Consider the following 21,108-nt stretch of genomic DNA (forward strand, 5'->3'; position numbering starts at 1 on the left):
TACTTTTGTCATTTTGCATACTTGGAATGAGTTTGGCATGAGCTTATCTAGCATATGCTTTGTTTTCGTCTGTTTGTAGCAGTGATTTTATTTTAAAAAAAATAAAGTCACTCTTATGAAATGATTGTTGCAGTTATTTTTAACATCCATTGTAGAAAAGTCAATTGAATGTGACGAACACTTGTTGTGTTATGAAGCTGCAGAAAATTTGAATACACATATGTTTGTGATGATTAACACCATAAAAATACAGCATTTAAAATCAAAGGAGCTATCAACCTGCTTTTCCATTCCTAATATCTGTATGCAGGTTCTAGAATTGTGAAGTCCAATTACAGCAGGTAACGACTTAATTAACATAAACTCATCACAGGGTTGGTACTTTAAATGGCAAAAGCTCGCGACTTTTCGTTTCGTTCTCATAACACGCTTGTAATTCGATGTAACTTAAATTATCAACATGCATATCAAAATAAATTGTAATGCAATTGTATCATGGATAACGATGCCCTGTTCTGAAATCATCTAATATATATATATACTAAAAGGATAAAGAAACGCAGGGTGAACTTTAAACCAGAAATTAAGTATGATATCGGGCTTCATTTAAAACGAAATTTTGTATACTTACAAATAAATTAAAGCTTAAAAATTTCCAAAGTCTGTATTTTGCATCTGACATTTGGTTTAGAGGTACTAACGAATAAATTGAATGGACCCATAGGATTTTGAAATTGAAATTGAACTGAGTTATCAATATCTTGTGTGTCCGCCGTTTGCTGTGGTCACAGCCCTTATTCTTCTGGTCATAGAGTTCATGAGAGCGTTAATCAGTCTTATGGGGATGTTGTCCCACTCTTCAATCAGAGCTCTGGTCAACTGCTCTCGAGTAGCAGGGGGTGGCTGGCGCTTTCGAACCTGTCTATCAAACTGGTCCCAAAGATGCTCAATCGGGGACAAATCAGGGCTATATGGCGGCCAATCTAGTGGTTGAATGTTGTTGTTGGCCAGAAAGACTTGGCAAATCCTTGCTACGTGGGGCCTAGCATTATCCTGCTGGTGGGTTAGATTGTGCTGCTGTAAGAAAGGGATAACATGGGGTCGGAGGATCTCATCTCTATACTTAGCTGCTGTTCAATTGCCATCAATAACAACAAATTGTGATTTTAACCCGTGTGAGATTCCTCCCCACACCATTACTGAACCGCCCCCAAACCTATCCCTCTTTACAACGCAAGCGTCCGTAAAACGTTCGCCATGACGTCGGTAGACACGTTGACGGCCGTCAGATCGATAAAGACAGAATCGAGACTCGTCCGTGAAGAAAACTTGTCTCCATTGCCTCAGTGGAAACCGTCGTGGAGCATGTGCAGCGACCCAGGCCATACGATGCTGACGTCGAGCAGGGGTACGGTGTGGACCCACGTAGGGGCGACGTGCTCTTACACCAACTTCTCGTAATCGATTCCTTACAGTTTTTGAACTTATAGGACGCCTATGATTTCCACGAACATTAAGTGCACGCTCAACGGCAGTAAGGCGCCGATTACGCACATGAGAGACGACGATATAGCGATCCTGACGTCGTGACGTTACGCGCGGACGTCCTGACCTAGACTGATCGGCCAATCGCCCGGTTTCCCGAAGACGTCTTACAAGACGTTCTATGATGGAAACATTAACACCAAAGTGCCTAGCAACCTGATTTTGCAGCTGTCCTTGCATCAGCATCTGAATGGCCTGACCCCTCTGAACTTCTGTGAGTCGTGCCATTCTTAAAACGAATCAAATTCTCAATTAAATATAGGGAAGCAGTTGGTCTGTATAAAGACTAACGAAGAGTGACTTGACCAACGCTGCATGAGACCAGAACAACACGGTGCACGAGGTTCTTGTTTTTTCCTTCCTCCATTTACCAGAGCTGCGCACTGTACCGTGACTAAACTTTCGATACATGACAAGGTGTAATATGACCTAATTACTCAATCCACAAAGTTTAACTTTATTTGGAGAACGCGTTTTCAAAATATCGGAATAAATATTACCCTGCTTTTCTTTATCCTTTCAGTATATATACTCAACAAAAAAAAGAAAGGTTAACATGTTTCCTTGGCGAATACCTGTAAATGAGTGAAAACAAAATGACGTTTGTGCAATATTAGAAAATGGTAATGTTTTGCATTACAAAATCCAAGGGGTTTACCAAAATCATTCAAGCGTGAAAGTCTGTATTAGCGAAAGAGCTGCACGAGGTTTTCTGCGGCTAACTTGTATCTTCGTTTGAATTCCATAAACATTCAAACTGACAACTGTTTCTTAGATCCTTAGGACTTAGAAATCACCGAATCTTGTTATCTATCAACTTTATCATTATGCCCCGGCTGTCACAAGTACAGAGAGAAAGGGCTGTAGGCATGATCCAGGCTAGGGAGTCTCGCCGTCGAGTCGCACGGCATTTTGGTTGCAGTGTTAAGACAATTTGCCAGGTGGTAAACCAAACTGGGTCAACATCCGATCGTCACCGAAGCGGCCTACCCCGTAAAACGACCGCCAGGGATGACCGTCGTGTACGATTGATACACTTGCGCAATCGATTCGTAACGTCGTGTGTCTCCCCAAACAGTCCGCAACAGGTTGAGGGCCTACCAATTGAAAGCGCGGCGTCCCTACACTGGACCCAATTTGTTGCGACGTCACCGTAATAATCGGCGTAACTGGACCCGTGTCCACCGTCGGTGGGCCTTACGAAAATGGAACAATGTTCTGTTTTCAGATGAGTCCAGGTTTTGTCTGCAACACGGTGGCGGAAGGAGGCGACGAGGGGAGCGTTTTGCGAACTGCTGCGTCGCAGAACGGGACCGCGTTGGCGGCTGAAGTGTAATGGTTTGGGGTGGTATTTGTGGGGGGACTCGTACCAGGCTTGTTGTATTAAATGGCAATTTAACCGGCATTCGATATCGGGACGAAATTTTAAGACCAGTGGTTCTGCCATTCTTAAGACGCCATTTTTCAACAGGATAACGCACCAGGCCACATCAGTCGCGTCAGCAGAACTTTCTTGCAGCAGAATAAAGTACAGGTGTTAGATTGGCCATGTAAATCACCTGATTTGTCACCGATTGAGCATGTCTGGGACGTTCTTGGGCGACGCGTGAGAGAACGTCAAAATCAGCCGTCAAACTTGCAGGAGCTGGCCCAAGCCTTGGTCGCTGAATGGAACAACATCTCTCCTCGAATTATCCGCCGGTTTACGAGTTCCATGCGACGACGCTGCAATGCTGTTTACTTCGCAAACGGTGGCCATACCCGTCACTAATGGTGTTATCTTTGAAATTGACCCCAACGTCCTTTACAGTCGAATAAAATCAACTGAACGCAAAGTTTTATAATTAACCATGAGTGCAGTTTTATCAGAATTGATCAATTACTTTATTAATACATGATTGGTAAGGATTTATGAAGGGGTTAATTAATTAATCACAGAATAAAGTAGTGTTACCTTTCTTTTTTTTGTTTAGTATATATACGTATATTCACAACATGACAGCATGTAAACACTATGGAAATTTCACTTCGTGTAAAGCTGGTTTTGTTGTGTGTAAACACAGATTGGATACTCTCCAAACAGTAATCTCCAACACAATGCAAAAATGTTATTCTGAAAGATATGAAACCCCACTTTAACATGACAAGACCAATTTTAGCAAGGAGATATATTTCAAATTTTAAACAGAAACCATTAAAATGGGGTAATCTTATGAACAAAAATATCACCCATGGCCACACTAAGAAACTGTACTGCTGCCTAACTTTGAGATGATTGCGCTTTTAAATAATTGACCAACCCGCGAAGTGATACAATGTGACGGCAACCTTACAACTGAAGGATAAACTGGTTTCCATTGATATTAGTTGTGTTTATCATAGGCTTAGTTTCTACTCTTTTTATAGTAAAGCCATGGCTTAACATTATATTTTTTAGAATATCGTATGACATTCTTCATTTTACACAATAACTTTCAGTTTATCAAGTCTAAGACCATTTGCAAAGGAGGCACAAGTAAATTCATATATGTAGCATTTCTAATACTTGGTAAATACGGTACATGCATAAGTGATATAGCAGATTGTTGTAACAAGTAACAAAATTACATCACAAACTCTTTCAATGGTGCCTGAGGCCAACAATATCACACAATACATACTCATTTAACGTCTATATAATGGACAATGTTGGATAATAGAAGTTGACTGTCTAATTGGTTTACAAAATAAATATCTTCGAGCAATTAATTTTGATTATGTCAACCAGTTCATACATTTCCCTTTTAATGGGTTAGGAAATGTAAACGACAGATTTAATCATGAATGTGATTCATTCAATACAGAATGATATTTGGTTACATAACAATAGATCCTACAGGGATCTTGGCACCCACAATCGTTTCATCTTTATTTTCTCATTGAGATATTCTTTTTTTCTCGTCTTTGTTGTTGCTCTCAGTTATAATTTTTTTTATTTATAAAACCAAGCAATAAGCATCACAGACGAGTCCTGGAAGGACGAAACAGCAGCAAGATGCGGTTTAATTCATTGTTGGAACAATTTGTGTTTTACTTCACTTTTCTTTTGTGCAATCTTTAACTGTCAAATCCAATAGAGTCGTCTGTCATTTATTTTGTTTTTCTGATCAGTCCCAAAATATAATGGTCACAACTATGGAGCTAGGTTTACATACATATGAAATCTATTCTCTGCTTAGTCAAATCCAAGATGGCCGCTTGTAAGTGATGTAATAAGTACCAAGTGGAATTTACGATAACATACGAAAAAGGAAGGATCTATACTGTACTTCTGCTGAATAATGATACCAATAACTGTCACAATTATAAACAATCACTGTCAAAAACCAACATGGCCGCCTGTTAACTATTTGTGTCTGATCAAAATATACAATGTGTTTCTTGCAAGACTGTAGCACTCGCCTGCTATTCTTAAATGACATCCATGAACGCTATGCTGCATTTGCTCAAAATTGTAAAGAAAAGAACACATTAAATGGCTAATGAATTCCTACTTCCAGAATACGAATAAAGGAAGGATGTACTCATCTAAACGTAGGAGATAATTAAGAGATTCTGTACCGGTCAAAAAAGTGAATGAAGTTTTGGCGGTTTTTTCTTTTCCTTTTCCTAAAATTTAACCTTTGTTCTGATGATGACATTTTGAATATACATTAAGATTATTACATTCCTGCGCTTTTTATTTTCACATATTCTTAATTCTTTCTTGAATTTTCAATAACGTTTCATTTTTATTTAAATGTCATAAAATGATTTTAATTTTTTTTAAAAGGCTAAGCAACATAAAAATATATTTAAAAAAAAACCTAAAAATGCAGAAAATGTCATATTTCAAGTTCAAGATAGAAGACTATTAATTTTACGGTCCTAGAAATCAAGGAATGTTGTTCCACAAGTCAGAATTCAAATACTTGAAATTTCAGATTGATGGTGATAACTGATGAAAATTTTGTTAAAATCTAACTAAGACTTTAAGAGTCATACTAAACGTGTACCTTAGAACCGTAAAAAATACGCTGACTATATTTAACCGAATCAAAACATTTAGTCTATCTGCAATATTTCTACAAAACGTCATATTTAGCACTTAGCTTATGTTTTCATTTCATTTCTGTAAATACTATTACATTATTGATGAGATGAATCAATATTTCCAAATTACGTCATCAATCACATTGAATATTGACATCATTTCTTTTATGCATGTTAGTTAAATGGTTAAGTATGTAATAGACTGGTATCCTCAGTTCTGATAAAGGTTTGTACTTTGGACTGATTTACCATATATACTTAAAGTCTTATTGATCATATAAAGAGTAAAAACATACGTTTTGACAATCTACATGTTCGTATTCCATACCCCATGTTTTGTATTTGAGCTTACGTGATATAACAACTGAAGAAATAACGAAATTGACAATAAAACGTCAGCATTAACCACCACACTTATTAAAGCTAGCTTGGGCCAGAATATTTCATTTACACTAAAGCTTTAAAAATAATTTCGATTTTGATAATCGTATTGCAAAGTATTTAATACAATAACATTCCAAAACACTAGATCTTTCACTACATAATAAATGTCGAGTTGAGATGATATCAAAATACGGCGTATCACAACGGAAATCAATTATCGCAGGTTTCCCTTTCTTGTCATTTTCCAAAATTTATTTAATCCAAGCGATCATTTGCCATCTATGCGATTCTTCCATTGTAATTAGTCTAAATTGACAGAAACTTCATATAAAAACTAAAAAGGTATTTTTTATGTATAATTTGATAATGGACCCTACCGTAATCTTAATTATGCCATATGCCGCATATCCCAATTCCTACTCTGAATAAATCCTTGTCATACGAGTGAAAATAAAGCATGCTGATCAATCACAAAGCCTATCTACGATTAGATGTGATATCACGCAATCAAGTCGCATCGGTCTTGACATGTATCTAGCTCTATCTCTGCTTTACAAGAATCGATAGCAGCGAAAATGGTCATGAGAAATTTAGCGTGTGATACGGCATAATGCCTCAAAAAAAGGTCGATAGTCCCCTGGAAACACTTGTTCTTCGATATTAAGTCCCTGACATAACGTTTGCATTCGGATGTACATAAATCGAAGGGTTTGCAAAGTTTGTTGAGATTTGTAATAATAGCGGCGAGATCCGTGTTAAATGGGTTTATCAATGAATTCGTGTAACAGCCATTCATTGTAGGAAAATCGGAGTTAAAATCAATTACTTTACACAAATCTAAGTCCATCCATGATGCGCAGTCACGTCCAGTCAGGTGCTGTTCGGGATAGACAATAAGAAATCCGAAGCACATCTCATCTGAAGTGTCTTCTCCCATAATTGTCGTCAAATTCTGATCAACTGAATTGTAGGAACATGTAATTTTGATTTCATCTCCAGGAAGAACTTCAATAGGAGTTGTAAATCTACATTAACGAAATAAAAAAAAGTGTTAGACAAAGCAGAGTTTTTCTTTCAAAAAATGATTTTTGTTAAATAGCTAATGATTATGTAATAATGTTATAAAACGAACTTCATGAGTGTTGCAAGTCCGATCTAAGGAACCCAAGAAGACACTCTTGGCAACATTTAGTAAACGTTTAAATACCCTTCAGCTTATCGATAAAATATAGACATTATGCACTACGTATAATGGCAATTACCTCCATATATAACTTTATGCATTCTTGTCGTAATCATTACAGATGTCAAAAAAGATAACATTATTAATTGTAAAAATCATATGAAATATGAGAATGCCGATGAAATATCTCAATTACTTACTGAAAATAATTATTTGTTCCGTACTTAAACACCTCATTGGTAATATCTGCGATCCACACTCCTTTTCGGTAAAGCTGGATTTTTTGTTTCCTTCCTAGTAAATAAAACGTTATTCCCATGTTACAGACACAATGTTTTAAGACTCACTTTTCAGTATAAATCGATGTATATAGGGCCCTCGTCTATGAGACAATACATTTACTAAAATTTGTCTATGTCTGTGAAAAAGACAAACAACCAACGCCAAATGCAGATTTATTAAGTAATGGAAAATGAGGTTTGATAGCAGAAGGAAAAAACAAAACAAAACCTTTTAAAACTAGTGTCATCCCAATTTTTATTTTAACGTCCGTTTACAATACGCGAACATTGACGTTGCAATGTCCTCTGAACCTGTTGTCTCTATAGCGAAGGATAAAAGCATATTATTCATATGAATAAAAAAGTATGAAAGGCAGTGTTTCATAAAAATTAGATAGTAGATATGTGTTCGGTATTCTTTGTTTCATACATACATCCTTCCAAGGCCGTCTTAAGGATGAGATTACATAAGTATGCATAAGTATAATGATAGAACATTTCATGAATTCAAATAATCTGGTCCACCCTGCTTCATGAAATAATCTATCGATACTTCCAACCTTTGTTGCACTAAATGAGTGGTTTCAATATTGAGATTTAAAAGTTTTTGAAAAGCGCAGCAGATTTAACATGGTTTCTTACACCCTTCATCCTACAGTAGGTTTCCAATAATATTATCTCTTAATATCAAGTTAATAATTACCTTCCTAAAATAGTACGATTATGTGCTTAACGTAAGAACTTCATTGTAAAGAGAATGTCTTACCTAAGAGATGCATATGGTTCTCTGCAGAGATGATATAGATTGGTCCTGACAAATATCGCGATGAACAGTCACTACTGCATAAAGCTTCAACCTCAACATTTTCCTCACCGGGTGGTATTTCTATATATGTTGTACCGACAGTCAACGTCGTGGCATCGTGTTGTCGGAGATTGGAGGTAAAATACAACTTCATTCCAGAGCTATCAGTGTAGTCGGAGCGATGTTCTGGGTTGTTCCAGTGCAACTGTATAACATTAAGATATTTTGTAGATCATCGTAAAGTACTTTTTATTTGTCTGTTATGAACAATATCTGAATTAACGTTCAGTTAATTTAGGTATTTCCACAACACAAACATCTACAAAGAAAGATAATGGCAGTATCTGTAGCGATCATAAAATAATTGAGCCATTTGGCGAGGGAAAATGTGAAAACTCGCTAAAATCTTATAGTGTCAAATAGAATATTTTGAAGTAAATATGGCATTATTTCAAACTAGAATACTGTAGTATATATCTAGCTAATTCTGTATCGGACAAATTAGATAGATGTAATGTAGGTGCTAGACGCTGCGACTGGACTTTAGTTCCTGAGGTCTGCCGCAACTTGCATGCCACGTTTTCATTCATTCGAATAGAGGCGCGGCTTAGAAAATACACATGTACTTGACATTGTTCTTATATGAAGAGATAAATGAAAACTACGAGTTATTGAATGATGGGGCCAATGCACATTCCCCATCTACATTGTAACATTTCTTTCGATAACTTTCTTTATTTTCTAATGATAGTAGTATGGTAATAATAGTAATTTAAGTATTGTTGAGGATTGTAGAACAAAAGACACTAAAACGTATAGCACCTATATATATGCCAATTTAGAGTAAGATACAATAGAGCCAAACATTTTATTAAACCGCATCATACAGCTGTTATCTGTTACCGTCCATCTAGTACTCACCAGTGATGCTAAGGGCCTAATTAGGTAAATTGCAAATAATTCCCACACAGGGTTATTTCCATTGCTTTAAAACGTTATACCAGCAATGCTTCATATGAGATAATTTGAATTTGTGGATTAAGGATAGCATCACAATAACGCTATTCAATCCATTAATCAAGTGTAGTTTTATAGTCAAATACAGCGGTCATTAATGTGAATGACCTCGTTGCATCTTGCATCTTCATACATTGTGGTTTTAGCAATTAGGAACAACAATATAAAAAGTTACAAACCATTAATATGCAATACTTCTGCCGATAAGTCTTTGTGGGGATCAATTAGTGTTCGTTTACAGAGACTGATTTAAGATTGATGCGAGCAAAAATACAATGAGGGACCGATTTAATTGGGAACTTGCAAGAAATTAGAAAATTTAACAAACTTATTTAGATTAGAGTAGGAAAATATCTACTCTTACAAGTTTAATACATTTCCTCTAGAAATCACAATCAAACCAGGTTATTAATTAATTTTAAAGAGTGTCTTTGTTATGGAAAAATATCTTTAAAAATATTTAAGTAAATATATATATACCAGCCTGTGCCTCAGAGACAAAACCTATCTCTATATGAAAAGGTAAAAAATGACATTATCAAAACCTGGATACAATTTTAGAAGCACTTGAGTTTTGGTGACATTGAGTGAGCGTAGTAATAAAATTAATATCGTCATGAAACTTATTCAAAGTGTTTTGATATTTCTCTGCAAAGAGATCATCATAATGATACTTCTGGACCAATTATCGTGATTTTTCGGTGCCATAAAATATCGCACATGGGAAATTATACTTAAAAAATGATTTATAAATTTAAAAAAATGAAAAAATTATAGCCAATATTACAGATTGGATGAGAGATTTGTTCTTGAAGTGATAGATCCTGATTATAACCACATGCCAATTAGGAATTGACTGCCAAATTAATTATCTGGGGTCACAGGTAGACAACAATCCGGTTACGTGGTACATAACATGTTACACGAGTTCTCCTAAAGGATTAGGCCGGTAACAGGTGGTTCACACCTCCTTTTTTTGCTATGACCCCCTAACTGGCGATATGAAACACGTCCCTCCCTTTCTCCAGACAAAATATATCACATATGCAAATCGCTGATACTCCAAGTTATATATAATTATACGCGATAGAATGGATAAATATCTTTCTAGTAGTTTTAAACGTTCTTTCAAAACTTAATTAACCCAGCCCATCCCAACTTATTATAACATTTTTCATTTCAACATAATTCATCTTGCCTTAGCCTCTTATAACACATCCAAATCTCCACATTTACACAAATCACACATAACCACTAAAAGTGAAAAAAAAACGTGAATAGATGTAAGCAATCAGAGTGGAATGGATTATCAGAAAGCAGTAGAAATTAGTAAAAACGCTCAAAATAATCAGTTGAATGTTTGGAAAGGATTCAAGACGGGACAGTCAAAATACAGGTGTTAATAATTAACTCAAACTCAATTGTCACCGATCTAACCACTAATTACTACCCTTAGTCCATTCTGATCTCCCTGATTAGGGGCCTTAGGTTAGAGTAATTTTGATGTCCGTAAAATGCCTTTAAAATGTATGGCCTAACACTATCCCTACACCCCTGGACTGGCGTTATCACGCCTGCTCTTTTTCAAACAGACAAAGAGGAATCTTTTTATCGTGCGGGTGTGGACAGTCCCCTCATGGGTCACCGTTTTACAGTCCCGTCCGCGGACTAAAGTTAGTAGCAAGTGGAAAGACCGGTGCAGGTGCAATTAATATTAACACTTTGTTGTCCCATCTTGAACCCTTTCCAGTTATCCGACTGTTACTTGACCACTTTACCATTGCTTTCTGATAATCCACTCCTCTCCTGCTTCATACGTCTGTTCACTATTACGACTTTTTTATGATTATACAATTATGTGATTTTTGTAAGCGCGCTGATTGAGAAGAGTTTTGAAAGGTTTAGAGGCAAGATAGGTTATGTTGAAGTAGAAAATCTGCTGTAATCTACTAGAAAGTGACAGAATGGAATGTTCTAAGATACATTTAAGTTTTGAAAGGATGAGAATCACTATACAGGTAGGATGGTTGGGTTATGTTTTAGTCTATATGTTTAGAAGGAGTAATGTGTTAATTGTAACTGGCTAGATTTTGAGTAGAAATAGAGAGAAAATAGTTATCCTATTCTTTCCTATATACTATTATATACATTTTGCTTTATCCGGAGTAAAAGCAATATTTTTGATTGGGTGAGAGATTGGGGGAACGGGAAGGTTGGGATCTTGGTATTGTATGGTGTATAGTGGACCTTGTCGCAGTATCTGTTGGTGTAAGACTGTTCACTGGACTTGTTTCGGTTTTAAATTTTATTTCCCTAATTAGTATTCCAAGTATGATGTTTTTATCATGGACAGACGAATTTTGATTTGTCTTTTAACATCTCCCTATGTTCTGTATTAGATAAACAAGCCTGTTCATCATTCAAGGTTTATCTATCTTGCCTTTCATGAGTCTATACCCACTAAATAATTAGTTCATTTCCGTTGGACAAAATGGACTCACCTTAATTTGATCTATACCGAACATAGCTGTGGATTCAGTCTGACGGATATTTCTACTGGCGAAAATAGGCGGTGTGATAATAAACCACATAACGATATTTTGGTCGTTAGAAACACTCTTTGTATTTATTGTTTTAGTTGTTCTTTTAAAACGAGATTCATTTACTCTTTAGGTATGTATAAATTTGGTTGCAATCATTTCATTTTGGTGTCATTTGTACAAAAGATATGTAATAGCGTGTGTTTGCATGTATGTGCTATTCATGTATGAGCACAGTTTCGGTAGAGAGCACTCAATGTATGTGTAAACTATTTTTCCAGGTGAATATCCGTGGAATGGGACCTTATGAAGTGTCCGTTTTACATTTGATAGTTCTATAATTTTCTTCGGATTATTGGATATGTCTAGATTTTTTCATGTTTATTATTAATCTTTTGATTGATAATAGAGTACACTTCAATCTTGGATAATTTCACCTGACATTCTGTCATGTTTTTCTGAAGAGGAGAGATGTTTTGGCTAGGTCATCAGCTTTTTCGTTTTCAGGTTTATTGACATGTGATGAAAACACTCAAAATTTACCAAAATTCCCTGTTGTTTCAAGCTTTTAAACTAAATTTAATATATAATTAATTACATTAGGTCTTGCACACTTCCTCGTTTGTATTAATTGTAATTAGAAAGACTAACTGTGAGATGTATAAGGGAGGTTTCACTGAATATGATGTTTCTTGAAAATTTTAGACCAAAGTTTGAAATAAATTTGCACTAAATGAAATTTTATAGTACAATGAATTAAAATTTGCTTAACTTTAAATTGCTTTTAGAATTAATTAGTTGTAAAATAGAGAAAACATGTTAACATCACGATTAAATATGTTACTGACCGTTATGAGTTTTGATTTGTGTACTTCCATATCTATTCGAATTATTATAGCATATCTCTTTGCATAGAAAGGTATGCCGGGTGCGCTTTCGTAAATCTGATTGAGTTTTTAATCGGTTGTCGGTTTGTGTTTAATGAGTTGAAGGTTCGTCATGATTTCTAGAAACCAATTGGATAATAAAAAGTATAACACCTACAGTCACTATATGAATAGATTATGAAAAACACAGATTAATTTAGATAGCATTCTGTAATCAGATCCCCGCACACAGTACATCGTTTGTCTACTCAAAGAGGAAAACAAATCATAATTGAAATGCTAAAAAGTATTTTCTAGATGTATGAAACACTTTAAAAGCCCGTATATCGAACACGCGATGGCAGCTTCCTGGTATATTTATATAGGGATGCTTTGACAGCGTTGAACTTGTGATGTCACAGATCGATGTAGCTATTTTGCCGGTTTGTTTCAAATGTAACATATTAATCAGACTATACCTGGAGAACAGCATGTCTGTAACCATTCTGTCCTATCCTGAATCCAGCATTCTTATGCATACACTGACTAGGAGAGCCGTAATTCCAAACGCCCATTAACGTCTGACAGTATGGTTCTGGAGTAGCATTACACGGACGAACACTGTTGATATTGGAGGTCCTTAGAGCTTTAACTGGAATATATAATGCTAAACGTACACAAGTTATAAAGTGAACAATTACCCCACGCTATACATGGATTAGCAAAAACAATAACAAACAAGAAGCAAAATGTATAAAAGGGAGAATATGACGTATTTAGTCGTCGTCAATAGTGTGATGATAAATCAGATATATATATATATATATATATATATATATATATATATATATATATTAAACTTTTTTTTATTTACATCAAAAGCAAAACAAGTTAACCAACAAATATAGTTCTTGTTGGTCTGGATGGAAGCCTGCGAAAGCTCCTTTTGAGGTAGTAAATCGAAGAACCCTGGGAAAGCCCATGTGGTCGGGCAGGTGACCCCATACCTTGTCACGTCCTATCCGAACGCCAGACGTCTAGGCGAAAGGCGAGTGCGTTACTACTGCGCCACCCGAGTCCCAGTATCAAAGCTTACATAATGATATGAGAGCACTATATGTCGTATACTATATAGCTAGTTCATTCATGAAATACGCACATGTTATATACCTTATTTGGCACACGTTTTTGACACAAGTATGGCGTCATGGCAAAATAACGTCATACGATTGTCTCAGTTGTGAAAAAAATCCAGTTCCCGTCGAAATTTCCAGTCATGTAGGTGGAACATTTTTTCTTTTGTTTTTGCAAAATCTTAATTTGATCAATATATATTGGTAAATCAAAGGCTCAAGTGACATCAACTAGTGATCTTGTTTAATAAATACGAAATGACGTGACCGCCCATGAAAATTCTCTTTATATGCATTGTGTATTTTGAATACTTATACATGAATAGGTAATAGCGCTCCACATTAGAACTTCATTTCTCACCTGAATCATCACAACCAAACAGAAGTATATGATGATTTACATTAGCATTATCAATGTAAGGTTCAAATGCAACAAAGTGATAATCGCCGTCTGCCGGAAATTCAAAGAGCATACAGTGATACGTTGTCTCAGCCAATGGCACTGCGGTCTCAGGAATTCTCACAGTGGTGTTTTTCATACCTAAAATACACATTAAAATCAGCAAGTTTAAAGCATATATAAAAAGGCATTCGGCGTTTATCAGCCGAACGGATAATCGAGACATCAAAAGTTGCACATTTTGTATCTGTTTTAGGTTCTCTCTATGTGAAGTAATTTATTTGATATCGGTTTCTTCATAAAGGGGAAGATGACAACGAAGTTCCGACAATTTATTTGCCTGTACTGTCGTTATCTTATTACTTCATTGATCAGGTATATATATATTTTAATAATGTTATGTGGAAGGAATGGGAAGGTTGTACAGAAGACACATAAGTGAATAACACATTTTGATAGTTCAGAGTAAAATAAAGTAGAGCCAAACAATGAATTAAATTGCTTCAAACAGCTATTTTGTCCTCTGCGACTACTCTGTGATGTTAAGGACCTAACATTTGAACCCTAGAAGACTGAGGAAAAAAAACAAAGTGGTCGAATGGCAAGTTTAGAACAGCGTCATGTACATGTGTATATTCTGATCCGTGCCACTATTCAAATGGCATGCAGGTTACGACAAACCTCGGGAACTTAAAGTACACCAGCAGTGTCTACTACCTGCTATCTTAAAGATTGTACAAAAGACACGCAAGTGAATAACACCTTTTAATAATTCAGAGTTAGATACAGCAGAGCCAAACAATTAATTAAACTGCATTAAAATGTAATTTCTGTCAATGATTTTGTTAAAGCTGGAGTTCCACAGTGTTCTATCCTGGACCCATTATTATTCCTGATTTATATGAACGACATTGCGGATATTTCAAACTCGACTTCACGTCGTTTCGCCTATGGATTGTCATTAGTGGGTACACTTTCTTTTCTTGTGATCATTTACAAACCACACTTAATCAGGACTAATCAGTAATTTGGCTAAACAATAGCTTGTTAATTCCAACCGGAGCAAAACAGAGGTTCTAAAATTGAAACTTGATTGTGTATTTTTTAATTTCAGTGATTGCTTTAGGCACATGAGTGTCATATTCAATTGTGGCAAATGGGATGGCCGTTTGATATTTAGAAATGTACACAATCTAATAAAATCTAGAAAAATATTTTGAATTACTATACGTCTAATTTGTTTCTTAGTTCGGAGATAAATGTAACTTCCCAGTAATTGATTATAAGCTTAGACTCATGAATTCTATATTTGATGTTGGAAATGTAATTAGTTTTGGGAATGGGTTAATTGATGATTATTACAATATACTATGTTCGAATCTTTGGAACCTTGAGATAGTTATTTTGCATGTTACACGTGTAAACAGAACAATGTTAAGGATTATACTATTACTATTATTTTCTTCGTGTGTATTCAGTAAGAAATGGTACAGTAAATATATTTATCTTGTGTGTTTTCGAAGTGAATGCGTTTATAGTTGTTGTCTGGATTTGAGCATATTTATGATATGTTTTTGTTATTATTCCAGAAACGGATTAGGTGCAGGAAATATCTTCATATATTATCGAATACATCATTCACAATTATTATCTGTTATTATGTGTGTTTTGTAAGAAATATATATAATAGTTAGTAAACACTGGCATTTATAACTGGTATTGTTAATACTACATACATTTGCCCAACAACAAAGACATATCCATGATGTCAGCACAATCTCAATTCATGCTCCAACGCAATGAAACTAGGGCAAAATATGAACAAAAGAAAGATTTACACGAAAGCTTGTGAAAAAGTAAGAAGAATAAGGCCTAGCTCGAATACTAAAATTTGGTGCGCATGCTCAAAAGCTTTTGGCAATAAACCTGATACCAGAAATAACATATTTCGATGATTTAAAGGAATTTAGAAAAAAATGAGGTGTTATTTTCAATATTTAAACTGTTCTTTCAACTACTCTTTCGTGATTTAAGCGAGTTGAAAGAAAGTTTGGTAGAGCACAAACTTCATGCTTGAACATGATAACGATTTTATGAATACTGGCCTAAGTGTTCAGGAAGGGAAAGAGTTTTTTTATCGACGACACTCGCTATGTGACTGTTAATAGTTATGCGTAACGTTGTGGTTAGTAACTAAATCTACATACCATGCAACGCAAGTGTAAACATTTTGTGTTATTACAATAAAAACGAGTAATTGTGTGAAAAATTTGTAATACTTACCAATTTCGTTGATCGCATCGCACGTCTTATCCTTTATCTCACAGTCGATCCAGGTATTGACTGCCTGGCAGGCGGGAGCCGAGTATGGGGTACAAACACCTAATAAATCAACAACCGTTCATCACGTGTATTTTGGCGTTTTGGTCGAAATGGCAACTACCGTATTGCCAATTATTTTTTATCATTGTATATTCAAACGATTTTTATTTAACTCAGGATAGTTAGATTTCAATGAATGAAAATGTGCATTATCTGGATATAACAGGATATCTAATTTCCACGTGTATTACCGAAACACACCTATGATTCCTTGTAATGTTAATGATCGAAACTTTTAATGTAGGTAATCTGTAGCATATAAAAAGTGATACGTATATTCTTGGGTAGAGATGGCCTTGACAGTATAAATATGTTTTCAGTTGTAGTTTTATCATGTTGTCACTTATAATATTTACACCTGTACTATTATTTTGCGCAATTTTCCCGATCACGTTAATGCCCCGTAAAATAGGGTATACGATCTTGTGACGTCAGATCAAACAAATAAGAAGTGATATAACTTACGATTTATACGTATAAGATAAATACGATAAGATGAATATAATACATTATTAAATGAATAATTCGATCACATATCACGTTTTATTTTAACATACCAGGATGACTTATGTCATGTGTAACTGTTGGACTGCTTCCTTTGGTCCAAATACATTCCGGATCTCCCAACTCCTCTCCGTTTGTTTTCCCATCCCCGTCAGAGTCTGTTTTGCACAGGGTTTTGGTCCAAGTCTGTTGTTTGTATGATACCAGTATAACCTTACTTTCTCTACACACAATTTCATCCTATTCTTGTTACTCCTTGTCCCTACATATTTTTAAGACCCTTTCATTCTACTTCTGTTTTGCTTTTTTGCATAGATACTAAAAACATTATATATTTATTCATTTTCCTATTTGATGCCGTCGTACAAAATATTAATTTGTCACTAAAGGAGACAGATTTATAACAAAAAAATACAAAACTGGTTTCTGAATCCAATTCAAATGTGATTACCACTGTAATATTATATGCAAATGTAAGCCAATATGAATGAAAACAAAGTTTATATTAATGTCATCAACACGACATTTATTGCATCTAAGAAAACCTATACATACAAAAGGAATGCTTTTAACAAGAAAAAAAGAGACATTAATCTTTTGCTAGGTCCCAGGTGAAAACAAAACATTAGTCTATTGTTGGATCTCAGATGAACAAAACATCAGTCTATTGTTGGGTCTCAGGTGAAAACAAAACATCAGTCTATTGTTGTGTCTCAGGTGAAAATGAAACATTAGTCTATTGTTGTGTCTCAGGTGAAAAGGAAACATTCATCTATTGTTGTGTCTCGGGTGAAAATGAAACATCAGTCTATTGTTGGATCTCAGGTGAAAATGAAACATTAGTCTATTTTTGTGTTTCAGGTGAAAATGAAACATTAGTCTATTGTTGTGTCTCAGGTGAAAACAAAACATTAGTCTATTTTTGTGTCTCAGGTGAAAATGAAACATCAGTCTATTGTTGTGTCTCAGGTGAAAACAAAATATTAGTCTATTGTTGGGTCTCAGGTGAAAACAAAACATCAGTCTATTGTTGTGTCTCAGGTGAAAATGAAACATTAGTCTATTGTTGTGTCTCAGGTGAAAACAAAACATTAGTCTATTTTTGTGACTCGGGTGAAAATGAAACATCAGTCTATTGTTGTGTCTCAGGTGAAAATGAAACATTAGTCTATTGTTGGATCTCAGACGAAAATGAAACATCAGTCTATTGTTGGATCTCAGACGAAAATGAAACATAAGTCAATTTTTTGGTCTCAGGAAAACATAAAACATCTGTCTTTTGCTAAGTCTCAGATGTACAGCGAACAAATTTGAAAAGATTTCATCTACTCTCATTTGTATTGTTTTATTGTAAACAATAGTGACGTGCTGTCTTTGGCATGTCATATGTTGTTTAATTCAATAATTTAATGTTTTTATTCAATGCGTTTTCTTTTTCCATTTTTGTATTTCGTAAACGTATATTTTTCGTTTTGAGTATATATTCTCTATTTCACACTTATATTCTATGACTGATTAATTTTTTGAAAAAAATATTGTATCTTTTTTTTCACATTTGTATTCTATGACTTCCGTTTCCGTCGTATTTCGACACCTGCGTCCAATTTAGTAAATTTCAGTGATATATTACACTTTTAGTAGTACCTAACCAGGGGAACTGGTCACGTGATCGATTATTTTTGTCGTATATCATACTAAAAAACCAGTCGTTAATAAAGTTAATTAAGAGAATCAAGCCAAATACAGTATCATATCGATTTCTAAAAAATATTATATATATATAAGGTATATATACCATTCCTGCGCTTTTGAAGTCCTGGCCGAATGGATTCAAGTAGCCTTCTCCGTAGGGGTTCAGATGCCCCACACCTTCCCATGTGTCGTTCAACTTACATGGATGTGATACATTTCCACCATTAGGAATCTCTTTCTGGAAATGGAGGTACCCCCCTACCGTAGCCACACAAAACACCAGGGTAAGTGTACGCATTCTACAACACAAAACTCTTGTATTATGATCAGACGTATTTTCATATGTATATTATTTTGATGAACGTGCACCCTTCAACTGTAAATGGAATTTTCCATTATCCATCGATGTTTGTTTTCACACACACACAAAATTGAACTAAGTAACCGATATAATTCATATAAGGAGGAAATAAACAGTTCATATCTATAGTTGCGATTCGTTGACTGTAATTCATTGAAAAACATATCTAGAAATTACATACTGTAGAAGTTTCTTTCATGTTCCTTGAATTTACTGAATGACTATAATGTTTTAAAACAATAAAAAAAAAATGTAATTGGGATCGGCAGGTTGCATTGGAATTCGATGTAGTTAAATGTAATTTGTAGGAAATTTTATCGCCCCATGAACAGCAAAGATTCTTTGGAGTAGGTGGTGGCTACCTCACTGAACAACATCAGGAGGCACACAAACCGCCATGAATAGGGAACGTCGAACAAAGCACCTCAATCGTCTCAGGTTACTAGACCACAACAACGTTTTCGCTTTAACCGACTGAGCTCTAAAGAAGTTTGCTATAGGGTACAAATATTTCCATAAAATACGGAATATATAGACAATATCAATTTTGAATAGGTTTCTACAAATGATTTGATTCACAATTTTAAACAAGAAATACATTTCAGATCACGAATACCAAGTAACGTCCTATACGCGTAAATATCTCAAATTCCCATTCATTGATATATATTTGTATTACTTGACCGAATCAATTCAAATGATTCCATAATTATCTCTCTGAAAACTTAAATATACATTTGTTTACAACAATTCTATGTACAATTACAGCATAATTCTAATTATATCAAATATAACGCCTAAAATAAAGCCATACCTTCTATGATGAATCACAAACCAACTCTCTTCAGTGTTCTCTGATAGTTGCCGTTATCAATGTTTACCATTATGTAACCTTATTGACGTTAATGTTAGAATTTCTTCAGGCGTACTTGTCCACTTCAGAAAGGGCTTTCAGGCATACAATATGTGACGATAAAGTCAATTTGACGTGCGGACGAACTAAGATACACATTAAAAGTTTATTTCAATTAGGCCACACCAATTTTTAAATTAGATCTTCTGGAAAACGAAGCAACAATGTGGATTTTTTTTTCGGATTTCGGTGAATTTTGGAGCGAGCGATAGTCAAGTTGAGCTTTGATGTCTATTACGGTATTTGAACATCGCTTCTGTTTGGTTACGTTTTCATCGAAATTGTTAATATATAGGGAATGTTACTTTGTGCTATTATTTTACAGATGTACATGTAAGTTGTATTAAACATATTAGCGATTTTACTCCTGACTGTGGTAGCAACAGGTTGAGGAATCAAAGGGTACTTCTTTTGTTGTACTCATTTATGTTATATATGATCAATGAAGTAATAACGACAGTACATAAAAGAAATTGTCGTTTTATCACGACACAAAATATCACAAAAGTAACATCACATACATAGAACATAACACAAATACAAAGTTATATAGTGTCCTGATAATCCCTTCCCTGGACGCCGCAACCCCTTTATAAGGTGATAAAATCCCACATTGGTATTTCAAATATCGGTAAATATAATAGATAAAGAAAGAAAGTAATCGGTGTGTACACAATTTCGCTCGTGGACTACATTTAGTGACGAAGTGATTTTGTTAATGTGCTCAACAATTTCAACGTTTTCGGGTTGTTAAGACACTTTACATGGGTATAGATTTCAACAGGTTTCAAATTGGTAAATTCGGGTCTGATTTTTAGAACCGAAAATAAATATTTCAGCTTGTTTCTTGATCTTGGATATGTCTGTCTTTCTGTCTGTCAGATCGGTCGGTCTATTTGGGTGAAACGTGTAAAATCTAAAGCAGTGACCCCCTGAAAAGTATCCTTAAAGATTTCTATATCTAAACATTAAATCCCGAATGAAGTTAATTAAAGCATTAAAGCAATTTTTTTTATTATTTCCCCCCTTTT

At 35.0% G+C, this 21,108-nt stretch overlaps 1 protein-coding gene across 1 annotated transcript; it reads right to left on the reverse strand.

Moving 5' to 3' along the window:
- Positions 1–6,499: 6,499 nt before the first annotated feature.
- LOC132546403 (tyramine beta-hydroxylase-like) lies at positions 6,500–19,101 on the reverse strand. Its single transcript, XM_060210115.1, has 8 exons — positions 18,907–19,101; positions 17,165–17,297; positions 16,509–16,607; positions 14,187–14,366; positions 13,172–13,344; positions 8,231–8,474; positions 7,384–7,477; positions 6,500–7,025 (listed from the first exon to the last, which is right to left on the reverse strand). The coding sequence occupies exons 1-8, from the start codon at positions 19,099–19,101 to the stop codon at positions 6,500–6,502; spliced, it is 1,644 nt and encodes a 547-aa protein (XP_060066098.1).
- Between the last annotated feature and the right edge of the window lie 2,007 nt (positions 19,102–21,108).

Source organism: Ylistrum balloti, unplaced genomic scaffold (genome assembly GCF_031769215.1).
Source record: "Ylistrum balloti isolate Yb309-2 unplaced genomic scaffold, AGI_CSIRO_Ybal_v1 Utg369888, whole genome shotgun sequence".
Classification (NCBI taxonomy): Eukaryota; Metazoa; Mollusca; class Bivalvia; order Pectinida; family Pectinidae; genus Ylistrum; species Ylistrum balloti.

Bases quoted from the DNA above. Each gene is read 5' to 3' on its own strand.
- LOC132546403 (XM_060210115.1), bottom strand. From the start codon at position 19,101: ATGCGTACACTTACCCTGGTGTTTTGTGTGGCTACGGTAGGGGGGTAC. The intron at 14,367-16,508 runs GTAAGTATTACA...TGTGTATTTTAG, and splicing joins CGATGCGATCAACGAAATTG to GTATGAAAAACACCACTGTG. The intron at 13,345-14,186 runs GTGAGAAATGAA...TATATATTCCAG, and splicing joins GTTTGGTTGTGATGATTCAG to TTAAAGCTCTAAGGACCTCC.